At 48.1% G+C, this 19120-nt stretch overlaps 1 protein-coding gene and 1 long non-coding RNA gene across 3 annotated transcripts in view; one reads left to right on the top strand and one right to left on the bottom strand.

Moving 5' to 3' along the window:
* Positions 1–2418, top strand: part of LOC144155667 (uncharacterized) — a 62873-nt gene extending 60455 nt beyond the window's left edge. The window contains exon 3 of the long non-coding RNA XR_013319605.1: positions 2042–2418. This is a non-coding gene — a long non-coding RNA (uncharacterized LOC144155667). The remainder of the gene's footprint in view (positions 1–2041) is intronic.
* Positions 1–15622, bottom strand: part of LOC144155665 (protein APCDD1-like) — a 325627-nt gene extending 310005 nt beyond the window's left edge. Inside the window, exon 1 of one of the 2 annotated variants that reach the window (XM_077687255.1) lies at positions 15323–15622. Coding sequence is in view for 1 of the 2 variants with exons in the window: in XM_077687254.1 (XP_077543380.1) it covers positions 15323–15368 (46 nt within the window). In the remaining variant the exon portion in view is untranslated. The remainder of the gene's footprint in view (positions 1–15322) is intronic. The other variant, XM_077687254.1, reaches the window with a different exon arrangement.
* Positions 15623–19120: the final 3498 nt, after the last annotated feature.

Here is a 19120-nt window from a genome sequence, read left to right as displayed (position 1 = left end):
TCTTGGCATTTAACTGCGCGTCATATTAACAGTTTAGGGGGAGAAGGACGCAGCAGAGTGTGCGGTCGTGCAGCTGTTGTAAACCCTTTCGAGAGAGAGACAAACATTTTGGTGAGCAAGGAAGTTCTTAGGGCCTCCACCCAGTGAGAGGCAGAATTTGAAAATGAGCCGCATGCTAAGTGCAACTTCTTCTTGCGTACCGCTTCCTTCATTTAAATTCCCGTTTTTACCCTTGTTCTCATGAAACCGCAGAAAGCCATGTGGGAGCACTTGCACCTGGTCTCCTGGTATGCACGGTACAAGGGACAGCGGCTAGTGACCGTCCGTACTATTAACGTGGCTAGAACATCTCAACGAAGTTTACAAGAGCGTGAAATAGCATAGTTACATTAACGCGGACAAAGAGAAAACAACTGTTAGAAAGATTGAACATGTAGCTAGATGACTGGTACTGGCATTTCTGCTTCTGGTCGTTCTTGAAAATATATGACAAACGGCTAGGCATCCCGTACCTCCCCATCCCCAACTCTCCACTGTCTACATCCAGAACACGGTGAAGTCGCCGACTGACTGGGAATTTGGTGGGCCACAACGGCTACCTACCGGTAGTTACCAACCTCTCACCCACTTACCGGCCACCCATGGTGACGAGTGAATGACCCCCTACTGGGCACTGGTTACCATGTCAACCAGTGGTAACCACCGGTAGCTACCGGTGAGTAGCCATTGTTACCACCCACTGTTACCACCCACCGTTGTTACCGCCACGGGGCACGTGGGGTTCCACGTGCCCCGTGCTTCGCCTACCGCTGGTCTCACGATCTTGGCTTCTCCTCGATCAAGCTTCAACTCCGCTTTGTCCCGGAATGGTTTTATTTCATCCCTCCATCGAGCTATTGGTCTTCTCCTGCTTCTACTACTCCCGTCTCTGTGGAGCCACTCCGTTGTGTACCCTGGGCGTCTACCGGTTGTCGGTCCTCCCCGTCACATGTTTTCTTAACTTCACACTAAACCTTTTTGCGCCCTTTTAGGCCAAACAGGGTGTATCATAAGTGGAGAAAGGGTGTTGGGAGGCCATTACACTATTTTTCTTGAATCTCAACACCCTTATTCGTGGCCTACACCATTTTTGTGTGGAAAAAAGGGTGTTGACCAACAAAGAAGCAAAAAACTAATTTTAAAGAATGTTGTTGAGAAACACTGTGTGATATGGAGGAAAGAGGACAATCATTTTACAGCATGGAAACCCTGTGCGGTACGTGATCCATTAAGGCAGCATCCCCTGTGGGAAACTATATTAGTGTGTCTTCGGGCCAGATATATATCCTGAGATTAAGATAATAGGGATGCGGCAGGGGAGTACAAAATCTTGGCACGGTGTTACATCTATTTTCCATTTCTGGCATGGGAGGAGAGGGGATGTATCTTTCGTTACAACTGGGGGAAGACGGGTTTGAATTTTTAGGAACGAGAGAGACAATTTTGCGTTTGGTAGAAGTCGGCCTGCTTGAGAAATTGTATTTTAATGTATCCTAACAAGCACTGTGCGGAAACGGACAGGACGAGTCAGCGTTTGCTCTGCGGTAAATTCGTATTTCTCCTGTGCATCGTTGTGATACGTTTATGAACATGCAGCCATACTAACTAGCGCAAGCGCCAGTTTTACTTCAGGGAAATTCAATGTCAACAGTTTTTTTTTTTTTCCTGAGGGCGGAGTGTTGTGAGAAAAACCCACTATTTCGTCAGCCTAAGACGCCCGCCGTCCAATTCTTAACGAAATTAATAAAATACATGACTCATATAGCTCCATTTCACCAGCATTTAAACAACGGGGAGGTGCTTAATTACGCACTGAAAACCCGTGCGATATTGCGAGCACGTTTAGGAGGTGTCGGTAGTGTATCGGAGCATGCTCTGTAGGCATGTCCAAGCATTTTGGAACATGACGTTTTTCTCACAAGTAGTTACTGTGCAGTTATTGAGTGTTCTGAAAAGTTTTCTTGGATAGTTATAACTACACAGAAATTCTCGCCCATTACAGGCAAACTCGCCGGAGCCTCCCACCACCACACTGGCGCCTCTCCCGAAAGGAAGAGCTCTGCAACTTGGCGGCGACTCCAGACAAATACCTGTCCCCATCCCGCCGCCTCTACCTCATCAAGCCCACCCAACAACCTTCCCTCTCTGCTCACCATCCCTAGCCTGGCACCATAGACCATATAGTACGGGCGTGCCAACGCACTCCAGACTTGCCTCCACATCCCAACCCCACATTCGAGCAGTGGAGGGCTTCCCTGGCCAGCCCAGACCCGGATACCCAGCTCAACCTGGTTACCCGGACAAGGACAGCTAGCCGAAGCCAAGGAATCCCGGACTAGGGGTCACTTTCAAGGGACTAGGCCCATACATCAGACTCCGCTGGACAAATAAAGATCTATCTCTCTATCTCTCACGATATGTTCAGTCCTTAAGTATTTCGAATTGGTTTTTTTTCTCAAAAAGGTGACTCATACAAATGCGGAAAAACACATTTATGCATTTTGCTCTAAGACACCGCTGAAACACGAGAGCGAATTTTTTTATATTACACCATTAACAGGGTTTTCTGAAAAGGCCTAGCAAGTTAACACGCAATAGCAGCGCCAAGCCAAACTGCTGGATTTAGAGGCTTGAAATATCGGGATTACATTGTTATAGTGCTGTAGAAGCTCAATATGACTGAATTTTTTTAAAATTACTTCCCTGAGGGAGTGAAAAAGAACTAAATTATTTTTTTCAGGAATTCGTCATGATATCGCGGGCCCGATCGGTTATGGAGCTCGGTTTTGCGGGTATAGGTAGCCCATACGAATGTCTAAAAGCTTAACCGACCCCCAATGGTGCGAATCAGGATTTTGGGTAAATTATCTGTTTCTCATCATCATCATCATCATCATCAGCAGCAGCAGCAGCAGCAGCAGCAGCAGCAGCCTATCTACGCCCACTGCAGGGCAAAGGCCTCTCCCATTATTCTCCAATTACCTCGGTCCTGTGGCAACTGTGACCAATTTATCCCCGCAAACTTCTTGATCTCATCTGCCCATCTAACTTTCTGCCGCCCCCTGCAACGCTTGCCTTCTCTAGGGATCCACTCTGTTACCCTTAATGAGCAGCGGTTAGCTTGCCTTCGCATTACATGCCCTGCCCACGTCCATTTATTTTTCTTAATTTCTACTAATATGTCCTTAACACGTGTTTGTTCCCTGACCCACTCCGCTCTCTTCTTTTCCCTTAATGTTACACTTATCATTTTCCGCTCCATTGCACGCTGAGTCGTTCTCAATTTAAGTTGAACCCTCTTAGTGAGCCTCCAGGTTTCTGCCCCGTAGGTGAGTACCGGTAAGATGCAGCTGTCATACACTTTCTTCTTCAGATTCATTATCTTAGAATGTCTGCCATATGCACCCCACCACATTCTTATCCTTCTAATTATCTCTGCCTGATGGTTGGGATCTGGGGTCACAACTTGGCCTAAGTGGATATATTCGCTTACCACTTCCACTGCCTCGCCACCTATCTCAAACCGCTTTGCTGTCCCGAGGTTATTGATCATTACTAGGTTTTCTGCATATTAATTTTCAGGCCCACGGTTCTACTCTGTTCGTCCAGTGCGCAAAGCATGCTTTGCAATTCGTCCCCCGAGTTACTTAGCAAGGCAACGTCATCAGCAAATCTGAGGTTACTGAGGTATTCTCCATTAACCCTTACTCCCACCTGTTCCCAATCCAACGTTCTGAATACTTCTTGTAAACATGCTGTGAATAACATTGGAGAGATTGTGTCTCCTTGTCTGACACCCTTCCTTATAGGTATTTTACTGCTCTCCTTATGGAGGATGATGGTAGCTGTGGACCCATTGTAGATATCCTCTAGTATGCTTACATAATGCTCATCTGCCCCCTGGTTCCGTAATGCCTGAATGACTGCTAGGGTTTCGACCGAGTCAAATGCTTTCTCATATCTATGGAGACTATATATAGGGGTTCAGTATACTCAGCGCATTTCTCTATCACCTGATTGATCGTGTGAATATGGTCCATTGTTGAATAACCTTTACGGAACCCTGCTTGTTCTTTAGGTTGACAGAAATCTAAGGTTGCAGAAATTCTGTTAGCGATTACCTTTGTAAGTACGTTGTAGACGCCCCGCACGGGGCACCTTGATTATTCATGGTGACGGTGAGCAGCGAGACGGACGCCGTACACGATTGGGCCATTGGGCTCTGGGGTATCGGCATACTGGTTAGGTGCAAAAATCTATAATGTCTCTTTGGAAATTCTTGATTTTGTCGCAGGCCCGTTCGTACCGCCGGTCAAACTGGTTTTTGCTCATATGGGTAACGCTTACGAATGTCAACAAACTAATTTGAAGGTTGGTCCCAAACAATGCCTAATCCGGTGAACCTGATTTGGGAAAAACTGCGTGCTCGGCGGATTACTCCGTATGTGGTACACTCGTTGTTACACCGGCACACTCGGGCACCGCCGGGTACTACTGCTAGAAAATCTGTGGAACTAGTAAAATGTGAACTTTTTAACAACTTTTTAATAGCCACTCTTCGGCAACTTAAACTTGAAAATGTCCGCCTGCTCTCTCTCCCCCCCCCCCCTTCTTCGATTCAGCCTTCCGGCCAAAAGTTAAAAGAATGCTTGAACGACAGGTTTATATAAGCAAAACTTTTTTAAACCACTAAATCCGGAACCCCACCCCCTACTTGCCAACATTGTTCAGGAAAAATAAAACATTACGCATACTTGAGGAAATACGTCAATACGTAAATGCTATTCTTAAAAAGTTAATATACATGGCCGCTTTATTTTTGCGATCGAAAATAAACACAATGCGCGCTAAAAAAAATGTTTTGATCCGAAAATACAAAAAGCGCTAGTGCGAGCTAGGACCTCGTGGCAGTGTTCCAAGTTCAACAGTAACAAAAGTTTCCAGTAGATGGCGCGAGCAGTGGAACGCGGGAAAATTGAATTGACTTTCGCAAACCTCTTACATTTTTATCGTGAGAAGAAAGCCGGAAGGGAGGGGAAGAGCACGACAGGTGGGTGGGGGAGAGAAGAGGGGCAGTTACGTGGCGGGGGCGACATTTACGACATTTGGAGGGAAGTGAGGAGATACGCGGCCATTTCTTTGGAACTAATAAAATCCGAAATCTGTATATATTACGTTCCTCATTCCTGTGTCCGTCCTTTATTCGCTTCGAAGGCTTTTGGAAGCCATTCAAATGAAAAGTCCCCACCGGTTGCTATTTCGAACGGTACAGACCCGCCAAATACAAGGCATGGCGGGTACAAGCTTGGAATTTCCGCATACCGCACTGGGCTTTCAGTTTTCAGTTTGGAGCACAAAAACAAGCGTGTCCGCACGACGTCCTCGGCGATGAGCAGCCGCCACGACCAAATGCTTTTCCCTTGAAGCCGAAAATATCCGCAATATCAATCGAATTTAGGCGAAAGAAGAAAATACCGCGGGCTGTCGCATCCTCGTGAAAAATACGGTTACGCAATGCTGGAAACGCTGCATTTCGTAAGGAAGGCATGACGTCCTTCAGCCCGGGCAGCAGTGACGGTCGATCGCGCTCCCACCGACCTGCAAAAGCTGAGGAGCGCAGCTGGCAGCCTCGTCGCTCCTGGTGGGGGACAGAAGCCTCTCATCCCACCCGCCAATAGCGACAGGAACGGACCTGGGAGCGGCATCCTCCCTATTGAGGAACACACATTAGATCAGCTAATTTTCATAGGCTAATCTACGGGCGGGCAGCGTATATATCTTATCTCCACAATTTGTTGAAATTTGGAAGTATTCCCGCATCCTTTTGGAGGAAGCCCATGGCGTGCGCCAAGGAGGGGTGGGTACTTCGCGATTGCCATTGTTCTACCCGCGTACGCCCACGTAGCTGGCGAGTGCGCGCTTTCCCACCAGGCGCGGGGCGCTAGTGGGGTGCGAAGGAGACCGGTGCTGCCAGCTTCTTGGAAATGTGGCAAAAGCTATGTAAGGCGAGGTCATTCTCTTCGAACTGGCCACCTAGACTGAGCCGGAAGCAATTTAGCTCCGCTACTCACGACTAGGGCCCCTTTGTTGCATCGGCCCGCTCCAGCCCGAATAAGCCTGACCGCCCCTCTTGTGCGTTCCCCTGTTTACGAGTCGGTCTGTCGACGGGACGGCCCTTCCACCTCTTTAAATGAGGCAGGGCGCTTCCCTTGAAAAGAAAATGAATGGATGGGCGTTGCTGAGCCAGTTATGGCCGTTTTCAACCGAACACGCCGAGGTCGTGAAGTAGCGTGCCGAGGATTCGAATCGCAGATGCTTGTAAAGCCAGCACAGCCGGAAGGTGAAGCCCACCTGCCGGCTAACAGTTCGTAAAGCCACCCCATCATTTGAACTATAGTTGCCACTTACACTCGCCTTATTCGCCTTCGCCCTTTCTATTGCTCAGCTGTTCTTTTAATTGAATCACTATTTTACCGCCCCTTGTATTATCACCGACACCCCCACCTCATCTATTTTTTTTTATGTATAAAGAACGCGTTGTTCGTGAGAGGTCGCCGATCAGGCATATACCAACGTTCTCCAATGCCGTTGTAACTAAATTCGTCAAACCAAGAGAAGACCTACTGGCGGAGACTTGTGTTCTGTTTCTAGATGAAAGAGAACGTATTGTGCTTCCAAGGGGCACTATCTAGTCCCTTCCGGAATGACGCAATGTGCGAAGAGAGACCACCCGTTCAGTACGGTGGTGTAAATTCTGGGGTGTAGAGAGGCCATGAAGAAAAGTAATATGTGTGTTTGATTATGAAAAAAAATAGCCCTCGGTACCTTATTCAGCTCTATTCCAGCCCCGAAAGATGGTTTATAACAGCAAAAACAACAACGCAAGAAGCGTTGAACAACTTTCAAATTCCGTGCTACGCGACATAGCATCGACGGATAGAGGGGAAAGTACAAACATAGTTATCAGCGTGTTAACCGCACGTTAGCACTCGAACCTCACGATCCCACAGAACTAGAGGCTCCATTTAAAAGGACCCTGCAACGCTTCCTTCAACTTTTTTTTGAGATCTCAAATGCTTGCAGAACGTAGTCACCCAACTCCCCCAGTACTTGGATTTGGGGGGTCCCAAAGTACCTCAGCCGAAAATTACTGCTCTATGCCCATCAGATGACTTGGGAACTTGCTCAAAAGTTTCGGCACTCTTTCCAGGTCTTGACGTTCTTCGGCGGCTCGAATTACGTCACTGAGGCCATGTAGCGGCTGTTGGCCGGTTTTCCTTCGGTTGCAGCAATGAACACTTTTCGATAGCAACTTTAGAAATAAAGCCGCAAAAACAAAGCGGAAATGGAAGGCGTATCTGGCGCGACGAGCAAATCACGCAGTGCCGCTCCGTGCTGGCGATAACTATAGCTTTCGCAGTGGTTCCATACGCGTGTTGCAGGGTCCCTTTAAACCACCCAGCCATGTTTTTGTGGCGGTGGCTTAGGTAGGCGGCCGCCAATCGCACAAACAACATCCTGGGGCGTTGAAACTCGGCGGCCAGGAAGTGACGGGGCCACCAGTACAGCTTTGTCTGTTATCTCTAATATATAGCTTAGTTGTTGGAACTTCGGGATAAAATTGGTATCACTGTCAGCGGGATAATGCAGTCGTTTTAACAAACAACACATTTATTTAGTCTTCATGGTCCCTTTAACGCGTCGAAGCTGTAGATCGGCTATGAAACGCGCCGTACTGGACGCAGGGCTCCGAATTGCTTCCATCAAATGGGGACCGTTAACGCGCGCCGAAATCTCCAGACCCAGGCGTTTTTGTTTTTCGGCTCACCATAAGAAAAGCGACCGTCGCGAGTGGGATCGAAACCGCGTCCTTGGGCTCAGAAGCACAACACCTTAACCATTGAGTCACAGCGGCGCGTGCCGCACCGCGGAAGAACGAGACACTTTGACATGGAGCTGTTGAAGTAATTTGGTCGCTATACATGGAGCCCTCCCATGCATTTTTGGTCGCTGCGCTGGCTCTGGCTAGCATGGTCTGCTGATTAGCATGCACGCGGTCACGGGTTCGAATCCCTGCGATGCCAACTGCTGTTCTTACGGAGTCAAAAAAATAAAAGAAAACCCGCCGGTGCGAGATTTCAGCTCACGTTAATGAACGCCAGATGGTTTAGCCCTCCAGTACGGTTATCCTTATGGGCCAGGGGCATTAAACGTCCGACTTAAATGCATTTTGTACGCCTTTTATTCAGTGTGACGTACGTGGCCTTCAGGGAAACGCATTTCCTTATCATCTTCCCTTCGAGTGCGGACAGAGCGCACTTTAGAAGTGGCCATCCGTTGTTCCTTGCGGTCGTATAACTGGCTCAAGAGCGGCGGGGCGTGTACACATTAACCGCGACGGCGGAAGTGCAGGATGCCTCACATTCTGCCGAAGTGATCAAGGAGCGCTCCGTCAACGCCAGTCGCGTCTTCCTTGCCGCTCCACGTCACTCAAGCGTCCGCTAAGGTTCCGTCCCCCCCCCCCTCCCACATACTGGCGAATGGCAACACGTATCATATCTCTGCGCGGGCAGCGAAAAAGGGAAATGAACGAGCCGAAGGCAGAGCACGATACACAAACCGCGGCGCGAAAGAATTCGGCCCCGCGATGTCGGGTTACTGGCGCCTATGCTGAAACAGGAGGAGCTCACTACGAAGGTTGGTCGATAGCCGACCTCGCTCCCTCCATAACAGCTGCGACAACAAGACCCATCCGCGCATATACGCGCTCTCCGCAGTCAACGCGCGTTCATTTTGTGCTTCGTCGCAGGCAGCCGGAAGCAGAGCGCGCGGCGTAATGCGCGCTGTCTTCTGGTAGCGGCGCCGGCACGCGGACTTTAACACTTTCACCCACCGAGGTCATTTATCTTCGGCCCGGGGAGCAGGAAAAGGGGCACGCGCGGGTACGCAAGGCCGGAATTGGATGCGTTGTCTCGGGAAGCAATATCATACGCGGTATTTCCAATGCCCCGACCGAACAGATATTTTCGCCGCGTTTCGCGGACGTTTACGCGACCGTCTACGCACTTCCACCCGAGTCGTGGATGAAAAAGCGCCAGGGGGGCGCTACTTTTTCGGGGCCTACTTGCTTGGTCGAACGCGTTACTGTCGTCGCACCTTAATTTTTGTGTGCGTGTGTGACATTACGTTTCAAGCCATTATTTGCGCGCACGATGCTCTTTATTTTTGGTACGGTTAGAGCCTCCCTTTTTTTCTGGTATAATTTACACATTGCGGGAGCGAATTCAATCCTCAACAATGCAGCTATTGCGAAAAGTTGTGATTATTCACATATTTAGGTTCGCCGCGCTCATTGCTTCAGCTGACGTCAGGTGGACAGCAGAAAGGCACATCGTGTTGTACAGGGAATACTCAGGATCCAGCCAAATAATCTTCCTTGATTGGTGGTATGTCTCGACAGCTCTGAACTGCATAGGCAGTAAATGTCACGTGCTGTGATAACCTTGGCGAACATCCACGGGTTGTGACAACCCAGTCGAGCAGTGATCAGGCAGATGCATGTGAGGTCGTTGCTGACACTTTGCGTAGGCTGTGCACAAACGTACATATACGTTTTATAAGGAATTTTAGCATGTATACTCCTGCCGTTAGCGCGTGTCAACAGGTGCGTGCATCGAACAAAATCAATCAGTGCCAGAAGTGACGAAGCTCTATACGTGGGCTGTGAGACACACCATTGTGGCAGGCTTTACATGAATTTTTACCAGCGATGGTTGTTTTTTGCCATCCAAAACTACCTACATCCGAAACTACAAGGGAAACCAACCACGACCTGCTCTTGAATCAGCTTTCCCTGTCGGAACCTTGTTTAGCCGCCGTGCTACCACGACGGGCACGGAGGCGCGGAATAACAAGTTCGCCCTCCCACAGTACTGTATAAATCCTAATCGCACTCTCTTCCATCTTCGAGATCCGAACTTAACGAGTGCACCCGTGGAAATGTTTTGTTTTATCGGCCTAACGGAGGTCTAAGGGTTGAGACGAAGCGGCCCCGGTTCTCGTTTCCAGATCAGTGCCCTGTAAGCCCCTGGGCACAGCCTTGGTTTGGGGGAGGGGCATCCGCGAGAGCGGGGGCCGCGTTATGGCCGCACGACAATATTGAAATCCCGCTGTTTCCGAAGCGCGTGGGACCCAGCAGCGGCCTCCTTTTACGGCCTCGTGTTTCACAGTCGGTAGTAAAACACTCGCGTTCTACAAATTTAACGGCACTCGAGCCAACTCGCCAAAGTCGTTATGGCTGCGCTGTCGACGGGCCAGAGAAGGAGAAGTGAAAAGTTACGCGCCCCGGAAATCTGGCGCCGTGCGGCGAAACGCGCCGAGCCGCTGCCTACGACTGTTGCATGATAAAGGAACCCATGTGGTGAGCTTTAAACATGCTATAGAAGGCCCACTGGAGAAATCGGCTTCCCGTGTTTCCACTGGGTGATCTCGAGTGCGATCAGTCTATAGCATCCCATTAAAGCGCAAGCCTCCATCCTGGGCCGAAAACGATCCATTGGGTTGCAGTGAGTTATGAAAGATCGATGAACGCCGCTGTTGCCATTTATACGCGCTACCGAAACAAAGAAGGACGCAGAGGGGAAACCAGGGTGAGACAAAATGCGCAAGAAAAAAATGTTTTCCAGAAATAAATACACGTTTCCGCGGAAAGAGAACATTCTGCGCGGCGTACTGCGCGGCTAGCCTTGAGCAATAGTCGGCGGGTGTATCTGGCCTCCGGGGAGATAAACAAGGGACTCATGAACATTTCTCGGCACTTTGACAGCATCGTATGTTTTCCCATTGTTCCAAGATGTAATACACGCCACGTGTAGCAGGCGATAAAGAAGATAAGAGACGAGTCGATTTCTGCCGACACTTTATTGCGCGCCGCGGCCGCATGCAGGTCGTTAAGCAGCAGCAGGCCACCCAAAAGAATGTAACAGGCCGTGCCACGAAGGGGGGACAAAAGAAGATGGCAGCGCTGTTTCCAGAAAAAAGACGCAAAGAGAAACACTCCGGGAACACACCGCGCGAACAATACCGGAAGCATGATATTCCAGGAATGGGACAATGTATGAGCCTCCGTTCTAAGGTGTCAGCTTAGGGCATAGAAATTGCGTGCCCGATTGGAAGAAACAGCAACGACGGAGGCGACAACACTAAAACCAAGAACAAAAGTATTTAGGACAAAGAATATTACGTGATCTACTATTGAACAGCTTATCTGCATCGGTAAGTGCCGATTCTAAATTGATAAGCTGTGCGTGTATATGCAATACATCATGCTAGCAACTTCACTATTTATATGTCATGCCCGTTCGTCCTTCCTTGCGTACAAGTAAGTACAACTGGATTCGCCCCATTAAATGTGCCCTGTGAATTTATCCGAGCTTTATTGGTGGATTTATTGTGTTCAGCTTAACTCTGTAAGCCATGAATGTCCCTGTTCACCCGGAGTATAGACTTTTATTCTCTTTAAAGCTCAAAACGTTGATTGATTGGTTGATGAATTTATTTATTTATTTATTTATTTATTGGTGAATTGATTGATTCAGCCGGAATTCTCTTCGTATCGTGTGGTAGCATGGGGCGACTGGCAATCGGTTCTAACAGATCGACATAAATTACTTACTCTCTGCTTTTCCTCCACCAGTCTTCTGGTCTCATTTTAGTCCCTCTGAGGCTTTATGTTTCACTTTCTGTGTATCACCCTTAAACCCTACAGGAAGATGAACACATTCCCCGCAGAGATTTCGGTAGATGCTGCGACATCATAACACAATGTGTCAAATCATTTTAGTTTTATTTCCACAGACCCTGCATATGTTGCGTCTTCTTTGGTACACTTCCTTGCACGCTCTACATTCTCAAACAACCTGTTCTGGCGTGAAGAACAGCAGCAGCAGGAGCCCTTTGCGGCCGCTTCGCGCACTGCGGTTTGTAATATGGTTTGATGGTAACTCTGCAGTGTCGTCTGCTATTGCATGCCTTTTTATTTTTAAGTATACTATGTTTTGTTGTGCCTTGTTCTTGTTGAGGCGCTTGCGTTCTGTTTCTTTGTGGGCGCTTTTGTTATTTTAAATGCAGTTGCTACCATTGCCAGCGCCACCACCACTTTTGTGCCATCGCGTTGTGAACTAGGCCGATCGCGCAAACATTCTCGCAAATCAGTTGAATTCAGCCTTCAGGACTAACGTAGGACCCACACCAAATTGATGAGAGAATGATGTGGGGGAACGAATAATTCCAGTGCAGTTTTTTGGTGAAATAAGATGGCTGTAAATTAGACAAATAAAAAATAAGAGACATATAAGCTACACCTGATACGGTGATTAGACACTATTACAACGCACGTGAGTATCGCTTCAAAAGAACCACGAGGACAAAGTACAACCCTATTTCATTTTCACGAAGTAGCCATTGGTAGCTCGCTGAACTCCATTCCGGCCCCTCAACGCGCCATCTTCACAAAAAACGAGTTTCCAAGTCCCTCTTCACAACTTCAGAAGTAACATAATACGAAAAATACTAAAAATCAGTTATCAGTGGTTGCACTCCTCGTTAGCATTCAATTGGTTAGCATTCGAACGGAACCGTACAAATGAGTCCCTGTGACGTCATAAGGGCTAGCTGATAAAATGTCTTATTTATGCATTAATTGTTTGAAGTTTGCGTTAAGACTGGCACCAATGTTGGGACGAAGCAGTCTTTCGAGTGCATTATATAAACTTGCATTTTGTCTTCGTGCTCCCTTTAAGTGAGTTTTTGTTTCTCAGGTCACGTATTAAGGCTGTTGCGATTAGCTTCGTAAACGTTGCTTTTCCCAGCTAGCGTGTATTTACGAGTACATGAGAGCTGCGAATCCCGATTTATACATGCGGTCAAGGTCATTTCAACGAACACGTGTGTACAGCTGCGCGTTGCTCTCATGTTCTATTTCGTTCCATCAGCCATGCGGTGGTGATGCGAAATCGGTGGCATCGCGCAACACCGGCGGGGCGCCAATAGGGCAAACCCTCGCAACGCTCTCATGCAGAGGCGACACAGCGAGCGTTATTCGCGCTGGTGAGATGTCATTCGCGAGAAAATTCGTCAAGGAGCCTGTCACTAACCCTTTTGTAATCCATGTAGTCCGAATTTTTACCAGTACTAAGTACAGTATAAGAAAATCAGCAAGACGGAGCCATTCATACGCTCTAGGACAACATGTTCAATACATATCCTTATTGGTTGAACCAATAACATATTAAACACAAACTGGGTGGTTCTAGTTTTCGTAAATCACAGCGAATCAATCGCGAGCTGCATTCTGAGGCGAGTGTAAAGCCGCATCCCATTCGTTCTATCTTCGGAGTCGATACCATTCGCGTAGCCAGCAATTCTATTCGGACGGGGCATGTACGGCGACAAGTTGAATCTTCATTGGAACACACTGCTGCCCGTCCCTATAGTTGCTAAAGGCCAGCAGTACGGCCCCACAGGTCGTTTCTTTTTGTTGTTGTCCGCCGGGCATGGTTTCCTATTTATTAGGAGCGCGGTTTTGTCTTGGTGGATCGTGACTTCTTCGCAGCGTCCGTGTTCTACCACTGCATGACGTCTTATCCTGCCATTTCGCCGTGGCCCAGCTTATCACCTGCGTCCTTTCCGGGGGATTAACATCCCATCCACTTATCGGCTTTAGTAACTTACCCCCGCCTCTTCGGTGTCTCCCAGCACGCTTTCAACGCTCCTTGATCGTATCGCTCAAGCTGGAGCAGCGTCCACCTTTAGCCGCGCTGCTTGGGCGCACGCTTTGTGCTGTGGCCGGCCGTATTGTTTCTGCATGACCGATTACATGGCTGCCTGCTTTCTTTGTTGCACCATGTAAATACTGCCTCACAAATCGTCCAAAATGCCTTATAAGGACGGCAGGGCTGTCGGACGCAGAATGGTGTTGAAAGGATTGCACGAGGCTTATAAATTTTACGGTACGCACGGGCTGTAATTGAATAGAAAAATATCGTTTCGAATGACTATGTGTTGCAGCAGCTTCTCTCTCGAAATCGAGACGAGCATGGAAAGAGGCGTTGGTAAGACCAAACAACGAGATTGTTATCTCCCGCTGTTTAGGTTTTAAATAACGCCTTTTTCGCGTTCTACACACAAGTCGAACAATCATAATACTCTTGAACGCACCATCTTCGTACATGTGTATTTCGTTTTTGTTTTTCCCCTACCGTATGATGTAACATAACTTTGCATGTTCACATGCGTGTGATGAGCGATCTATAACTTAAACGTCACCTGAATTTAATTTATACGGCCTATTAGGCTACCGTGGACTTTGAATATATAAAAAAATCTATTAAAAATTCGCTTCTCGGACTAACTGAACGCACCTAGTTGTCTCCATACTTGTTTATAGGAATGGCCCTGGGCACTTGTGAGCAGAATGTGAGTATCATCTCACGTCGTACCTGATGATCTTAAATATCCATGGCACGTGAGCCTCATACCTTCACTAAACTCCTACGTATTCTGTCATCCGTGCCCTAGATAGCATCCGTGCGAAGCATTCGGTGCATATGTCCTGCCATTCGAAACTAATACCAGGGTAGCGAGTGGTGGAGGTGAGTGGCGGCCTACATGCCGAGTCGAACGGACTGTTGTTGACTCCCCAAGTGCTCTACTGACTCATCGCCCCAATCACCCCGCGCACTCTCTTTCTGCGTCCCTTTGAGAAGACCGCTTCCGTTCTTTGTTTGCCAAGGGGCGATCGAAAGCCACCTCCTCTCCCGGAACACGAGACGTGAACAAGTTACAAACATGCTCCCACTCGAGTTATGAGCCTTCCGGGCCAAATCAGCGGATCTTCCCCTCTGTGCGAGCGGCCGGAGAAAGAAAAGGGCGCGTAAAAACAGACCTCATGCTCAGCCGCCGGCCAAATCTACTCTATATAAGCCGCGTCTATTCCGCGCTCGGGCCCGAGTGCACCTACTAAAAGCAAGTGGGCAGCAAGCGAGCTGAAGTGCAGATGCGCGTGACTGGAAAGGCCGAGCGAGCAGCTCGCCGCCGTTAAAGCTACACCCGCGGGGCTCAGTCACTGCCGAGCTGACCCCGAAACAACTTGCTCATTTAAGCTGACGTATAAATTAAAGCTGACAAGGGAATGCTTCGCCCCTTTGGCCCAGGCCCGCCTTGGGCGACTTTGCATCGCCGAGCGGCAAGCGCCGAGTGGCGAGCACGTGTGCGCGGGATTCACCTGAGATGCCGGCGCCGACGATGAGGAGCAGCAGCAGCAACAGCATGGCTCTGGCCGGCGGTGCGCGATCAGGCGCTGCTGCTGGCTGGTGGGCGTCCGCGTGCTGAGCAAGGCCTGCGCATCGGGCACGCCGATCAGAGAGCGCGCCGCCGGGCGTGAGGAGTCGGCCACGTGCGAAGGAGGACCAGCCGACCGCTGCCGGCCGCGTGTCCTGTCGGCGCCCGCCCCGGTGGCCCAATGGCCGGAGCAGGGGCCCACGCCGCCGCCAGGCGCCCGCCGAGCGCTCGTGGCGCCCACCCACCCTCCCCCTTGCGCCTTGCCCCAACTCCGAGTTCAGACTGTCGGCTTGTCCCGTCTCTCCGTGCGCATCGTTAGCGCCGTCCCTCTTCTTTCTCCCGGGGGAAAAGAGAGCAACATTCCCACATGGGGGTAATTTCTTCCTATACCCGTTAGCGCCTTCCGAGTGCGTTCACGCTCGCTGTACCAGTTGCGCGGCCTGCCATTCATGATTGCATCGAGCTTCGCAGCTTGCCTGCCGCAGCTTTCTTGCCGCATATCGCTTAGATTCAATGCACTGCGGAAAACGCTAAAAGCGGCTGTTTTATGCAAGCTTCTATCGCAATTGGGGGCCATAGATTACAGCTGTATTTTAGTAACCATAAAAGCGTTATCTCAACGCCTGCTGTAGATCAAGCACCGCAAACATGCAGTGACTGCAGAAACACTTTCCTTAAACGGTTTGCTGCTTTTATTCAAAGGGTTGTTTTGGCCATTGGCGTTAACTTTTCTAGCACATGAAATACGCTACGGCAACAATTTGTATGTCGGCGGTTCTTTGCCCGCGCTGCTGCGAACAGCACTCCAGGTTGTCCGCCTCTTAGTCCAACTCCTATTTACGGGAGTGCAACAGCCGGGCTGTTTGTTCAGCTGGTCGTTTTCCCTCCCCAGCTGCTGGAACTCCAGCTGCACGGATGAATACGAGCGCCCCAGAAATTTTCCCGTCCGAAATGCTTGAAACGAGACATAACAAAAAAGCAAAAAAAAAGCAAAAATCCTTTTATTTCCAGAATGAATTCTGGACGGTTCCCTGACTAAAAGCTGTGAATGAGCGTGACGAAGGACAGGGAACCATTCCATTACATAGCAGATAGCGTAAATAGCGTAATCACACCAGTGTATAGTGCTTGATAGCGGGCCGGCAGAGACACACAGGAAAGAAAAAAAAGGTAAGAATTTGTAATAAAAACAAAAATAAAAGAAAAATCACTGAGTAAACGTAGTTTAACCATGAGTTAAAATATGTACACATACATATATACACATATATATATATATATATATATATATATATATATATATATATATATATATATATAAATATATATATATATATATATATATATATATATATATATATATATATATATATATCAGGGTGTCGAACCGGAACTGAACCGATATTTTTGCCGGAACTGAACCCGAACCCGAACCGTTATTTTTTGAGCGCGCTGAACCCGAACCGGAACTGAACCGAAAAAAGAAATAACGGTTACCGGTTCATGCCGAAACGGTTCGACCCTCTGTTGTTGATATTGCACAGTCAATGCAATTCAGGCCTTTCTTTCTTTCACGTACCATCAACTTCGTACTTGCTCGGGTATTTTCCCCTCCCGACAATTGAACACTATCACGCTCTATGTAACAACAGGGGAAATGAATTAGCACCATTGTAGCAATGGTCTGTTGCTGCTGGAGGCGCGAGCGTAGTGCAAGCTGACCAAACGAAATGTCATTCTCGGCAGCTTGCAGGGGATATAAAATGACTTTGCCCTTCCCTAGTTGCGACTTCATTGGAGCAATCAGGCTGCAGGAGTGCTCCACTGCGCAACAGCGAAAGCTCACACTCGATGTGTGCAAACTTTTTGCATTTCATAATTTGTTTAAAAGGTCCGACACCTGCAAATTATTAATACTTGACAAGTGTGACCGCAGGAGCTGCTCAGTGGCTAAGCCGTTTGCTAAGCCGTTTGCCCAACTCGCTACATTGCTTCTACTGCGACTCGTTCCGGAGGGGAGTACTTCTGTGGACGAATTATAGAGCGTCTACCCAAAAAGTCCCATCTCATGCTCCGCGTGACAAATTTCCCTTTCATTTTGTAACCGCATTATTTGTTATAAGATTCCGCAATGTAGCACACGGAACGATGGTAGGGGTTCAGGCGGTACGATGACATACTGATTGTAATGCACACTTTCGGTATCGCAAAAGGAATTGCAGTGGTCAGAGCAATAATGCAGTGACTGAGCGTTAACTAAAGCTTACTTTTAACAAAAGTGTGGCTAACACATTCGATAAGGTGACAGCTAACAAATTATTCAGGGGTAGTATTTATGTGCCTGTTGTAGGATTTTTCTGTTTTGTTACAAATATAAAAAATGTGCGCCATTGGTATTAAGCGCTGGTATTTGAACGCGCCAGTACGCAGGAATAAATTTAAGGCTTCAAGGTTAGCGTGATGGGTGATTGCATAGCGACGATTGCGATTTCAACAAAAAAGGAAAGGACAGAAAACATATCCCACCGTCATATGTCTTGGCAGTGGCTTTATGAATAGTCGCTGGGACAACATAATGTCTGAGCGAGAAAGAAGGTGGTAAATCGTCGCTTTTCTAATATCTCGTGATTGTTTAAAGTTTGCTTTGCAATCGCGCCACTGCCCTTGGGGAACAGCAGAATTTTGAATTTTTGTTTGTGTTTTGACTTGACGGTCGTTTTAAACTAGTAAATGTTTTTTTCTAATTTCAGTGATAATTCAACTCGTCGAACCGGTTCGCGAACCGGTTCAAGCTCCCGAACCGGTTCGTGAACCGGTTCGGTGCGTGATTTTGTCGAACCGGAACTGAACCGGAACGAAATTATTTCACCCGAACCCGAACCGTAACCGAACCGGTATTTTTTTCGGTTCGACACCCTGATATATATATATATATATACACCATTATATATACATGCATACCCGCCGCGGTGGCTCAGTGGCTAAGGCGTTGCGCTGCTGAGCACGAAGTCGCGGGTTCGATTCCCGGCCGCGGCGGCCGCTTTTCTGATGGAGGCGAAAAGCAAAAACGCCCGTGTGTACGAGATTTCGGCGCACGATAAAGATCCCCAGGTGGTCAAAATTAATCCGGAGCCCTCCACTACGGCGCGCCTCATCGCCTGCGTTGCGTCGGCGCGTTAAACCCCAGAATCAATCAATATATACATGCATACATATCCACACACATTGACACATATATAAGCGCGCCTGTAATGGCATAATAATAATACACAGCGTTATTCGCAATATCAACACATCTTAACACAATGCTAGAGAAAATACACAACGAGGTGTGATCATATCATCACAGCATTATATAATGCCATAAAACGCAGATGTGCAAAAGTTTTTTTTTTCCAATGAAATAGATGCATGTACACATACAAAAAAATGCGGTATTTATATTTTACAGAACAGCGCAGTAAGCTCACGTTTGCTGTATCCGATTGCATGATTGTATCTGTTTAATATGCTCGGTACATTATGAGCAAGGGACTGTAATTTATAATTGTTATGGAAATACGGCACAAACCATATGTCCCTGTTTCTGGTGTGCACAGGAACTTCGCGACAATTTAGTGAAGCAAGTTGCTTTATGAATGTGGTGACACTAGGAGGTAAAAAATACATTGTATGTAAAAGTCTGTAGTCATAGGTATGATCCAGGCGGATAACGTTAAAGGTGGATAATACCTCCTTTGTG

This window comes from Haemaphysalis longicornis, unplaced genomic scaffold (genome assembly GCF_048455015.1).
Source record: "Haemaphysalis longicornis isolate Haplotype H1 unplaced genomic scaffold, Haemaphysalis longicornis Haplotype H1 scaffold_1, whole genome shotgun sequence".
In the NCBI taxonomy this organism is placed as follows: domain Eukaryota; kingdom Metazoa; phylum Arthropoda; class Arachnida; order Ixodida; family Ixodidae; genus Haemaphysalis; species Haemaphysalis longicornis.
This window is presented reverse-complemented; position numbering and strand designations above follow the sequence as displayed.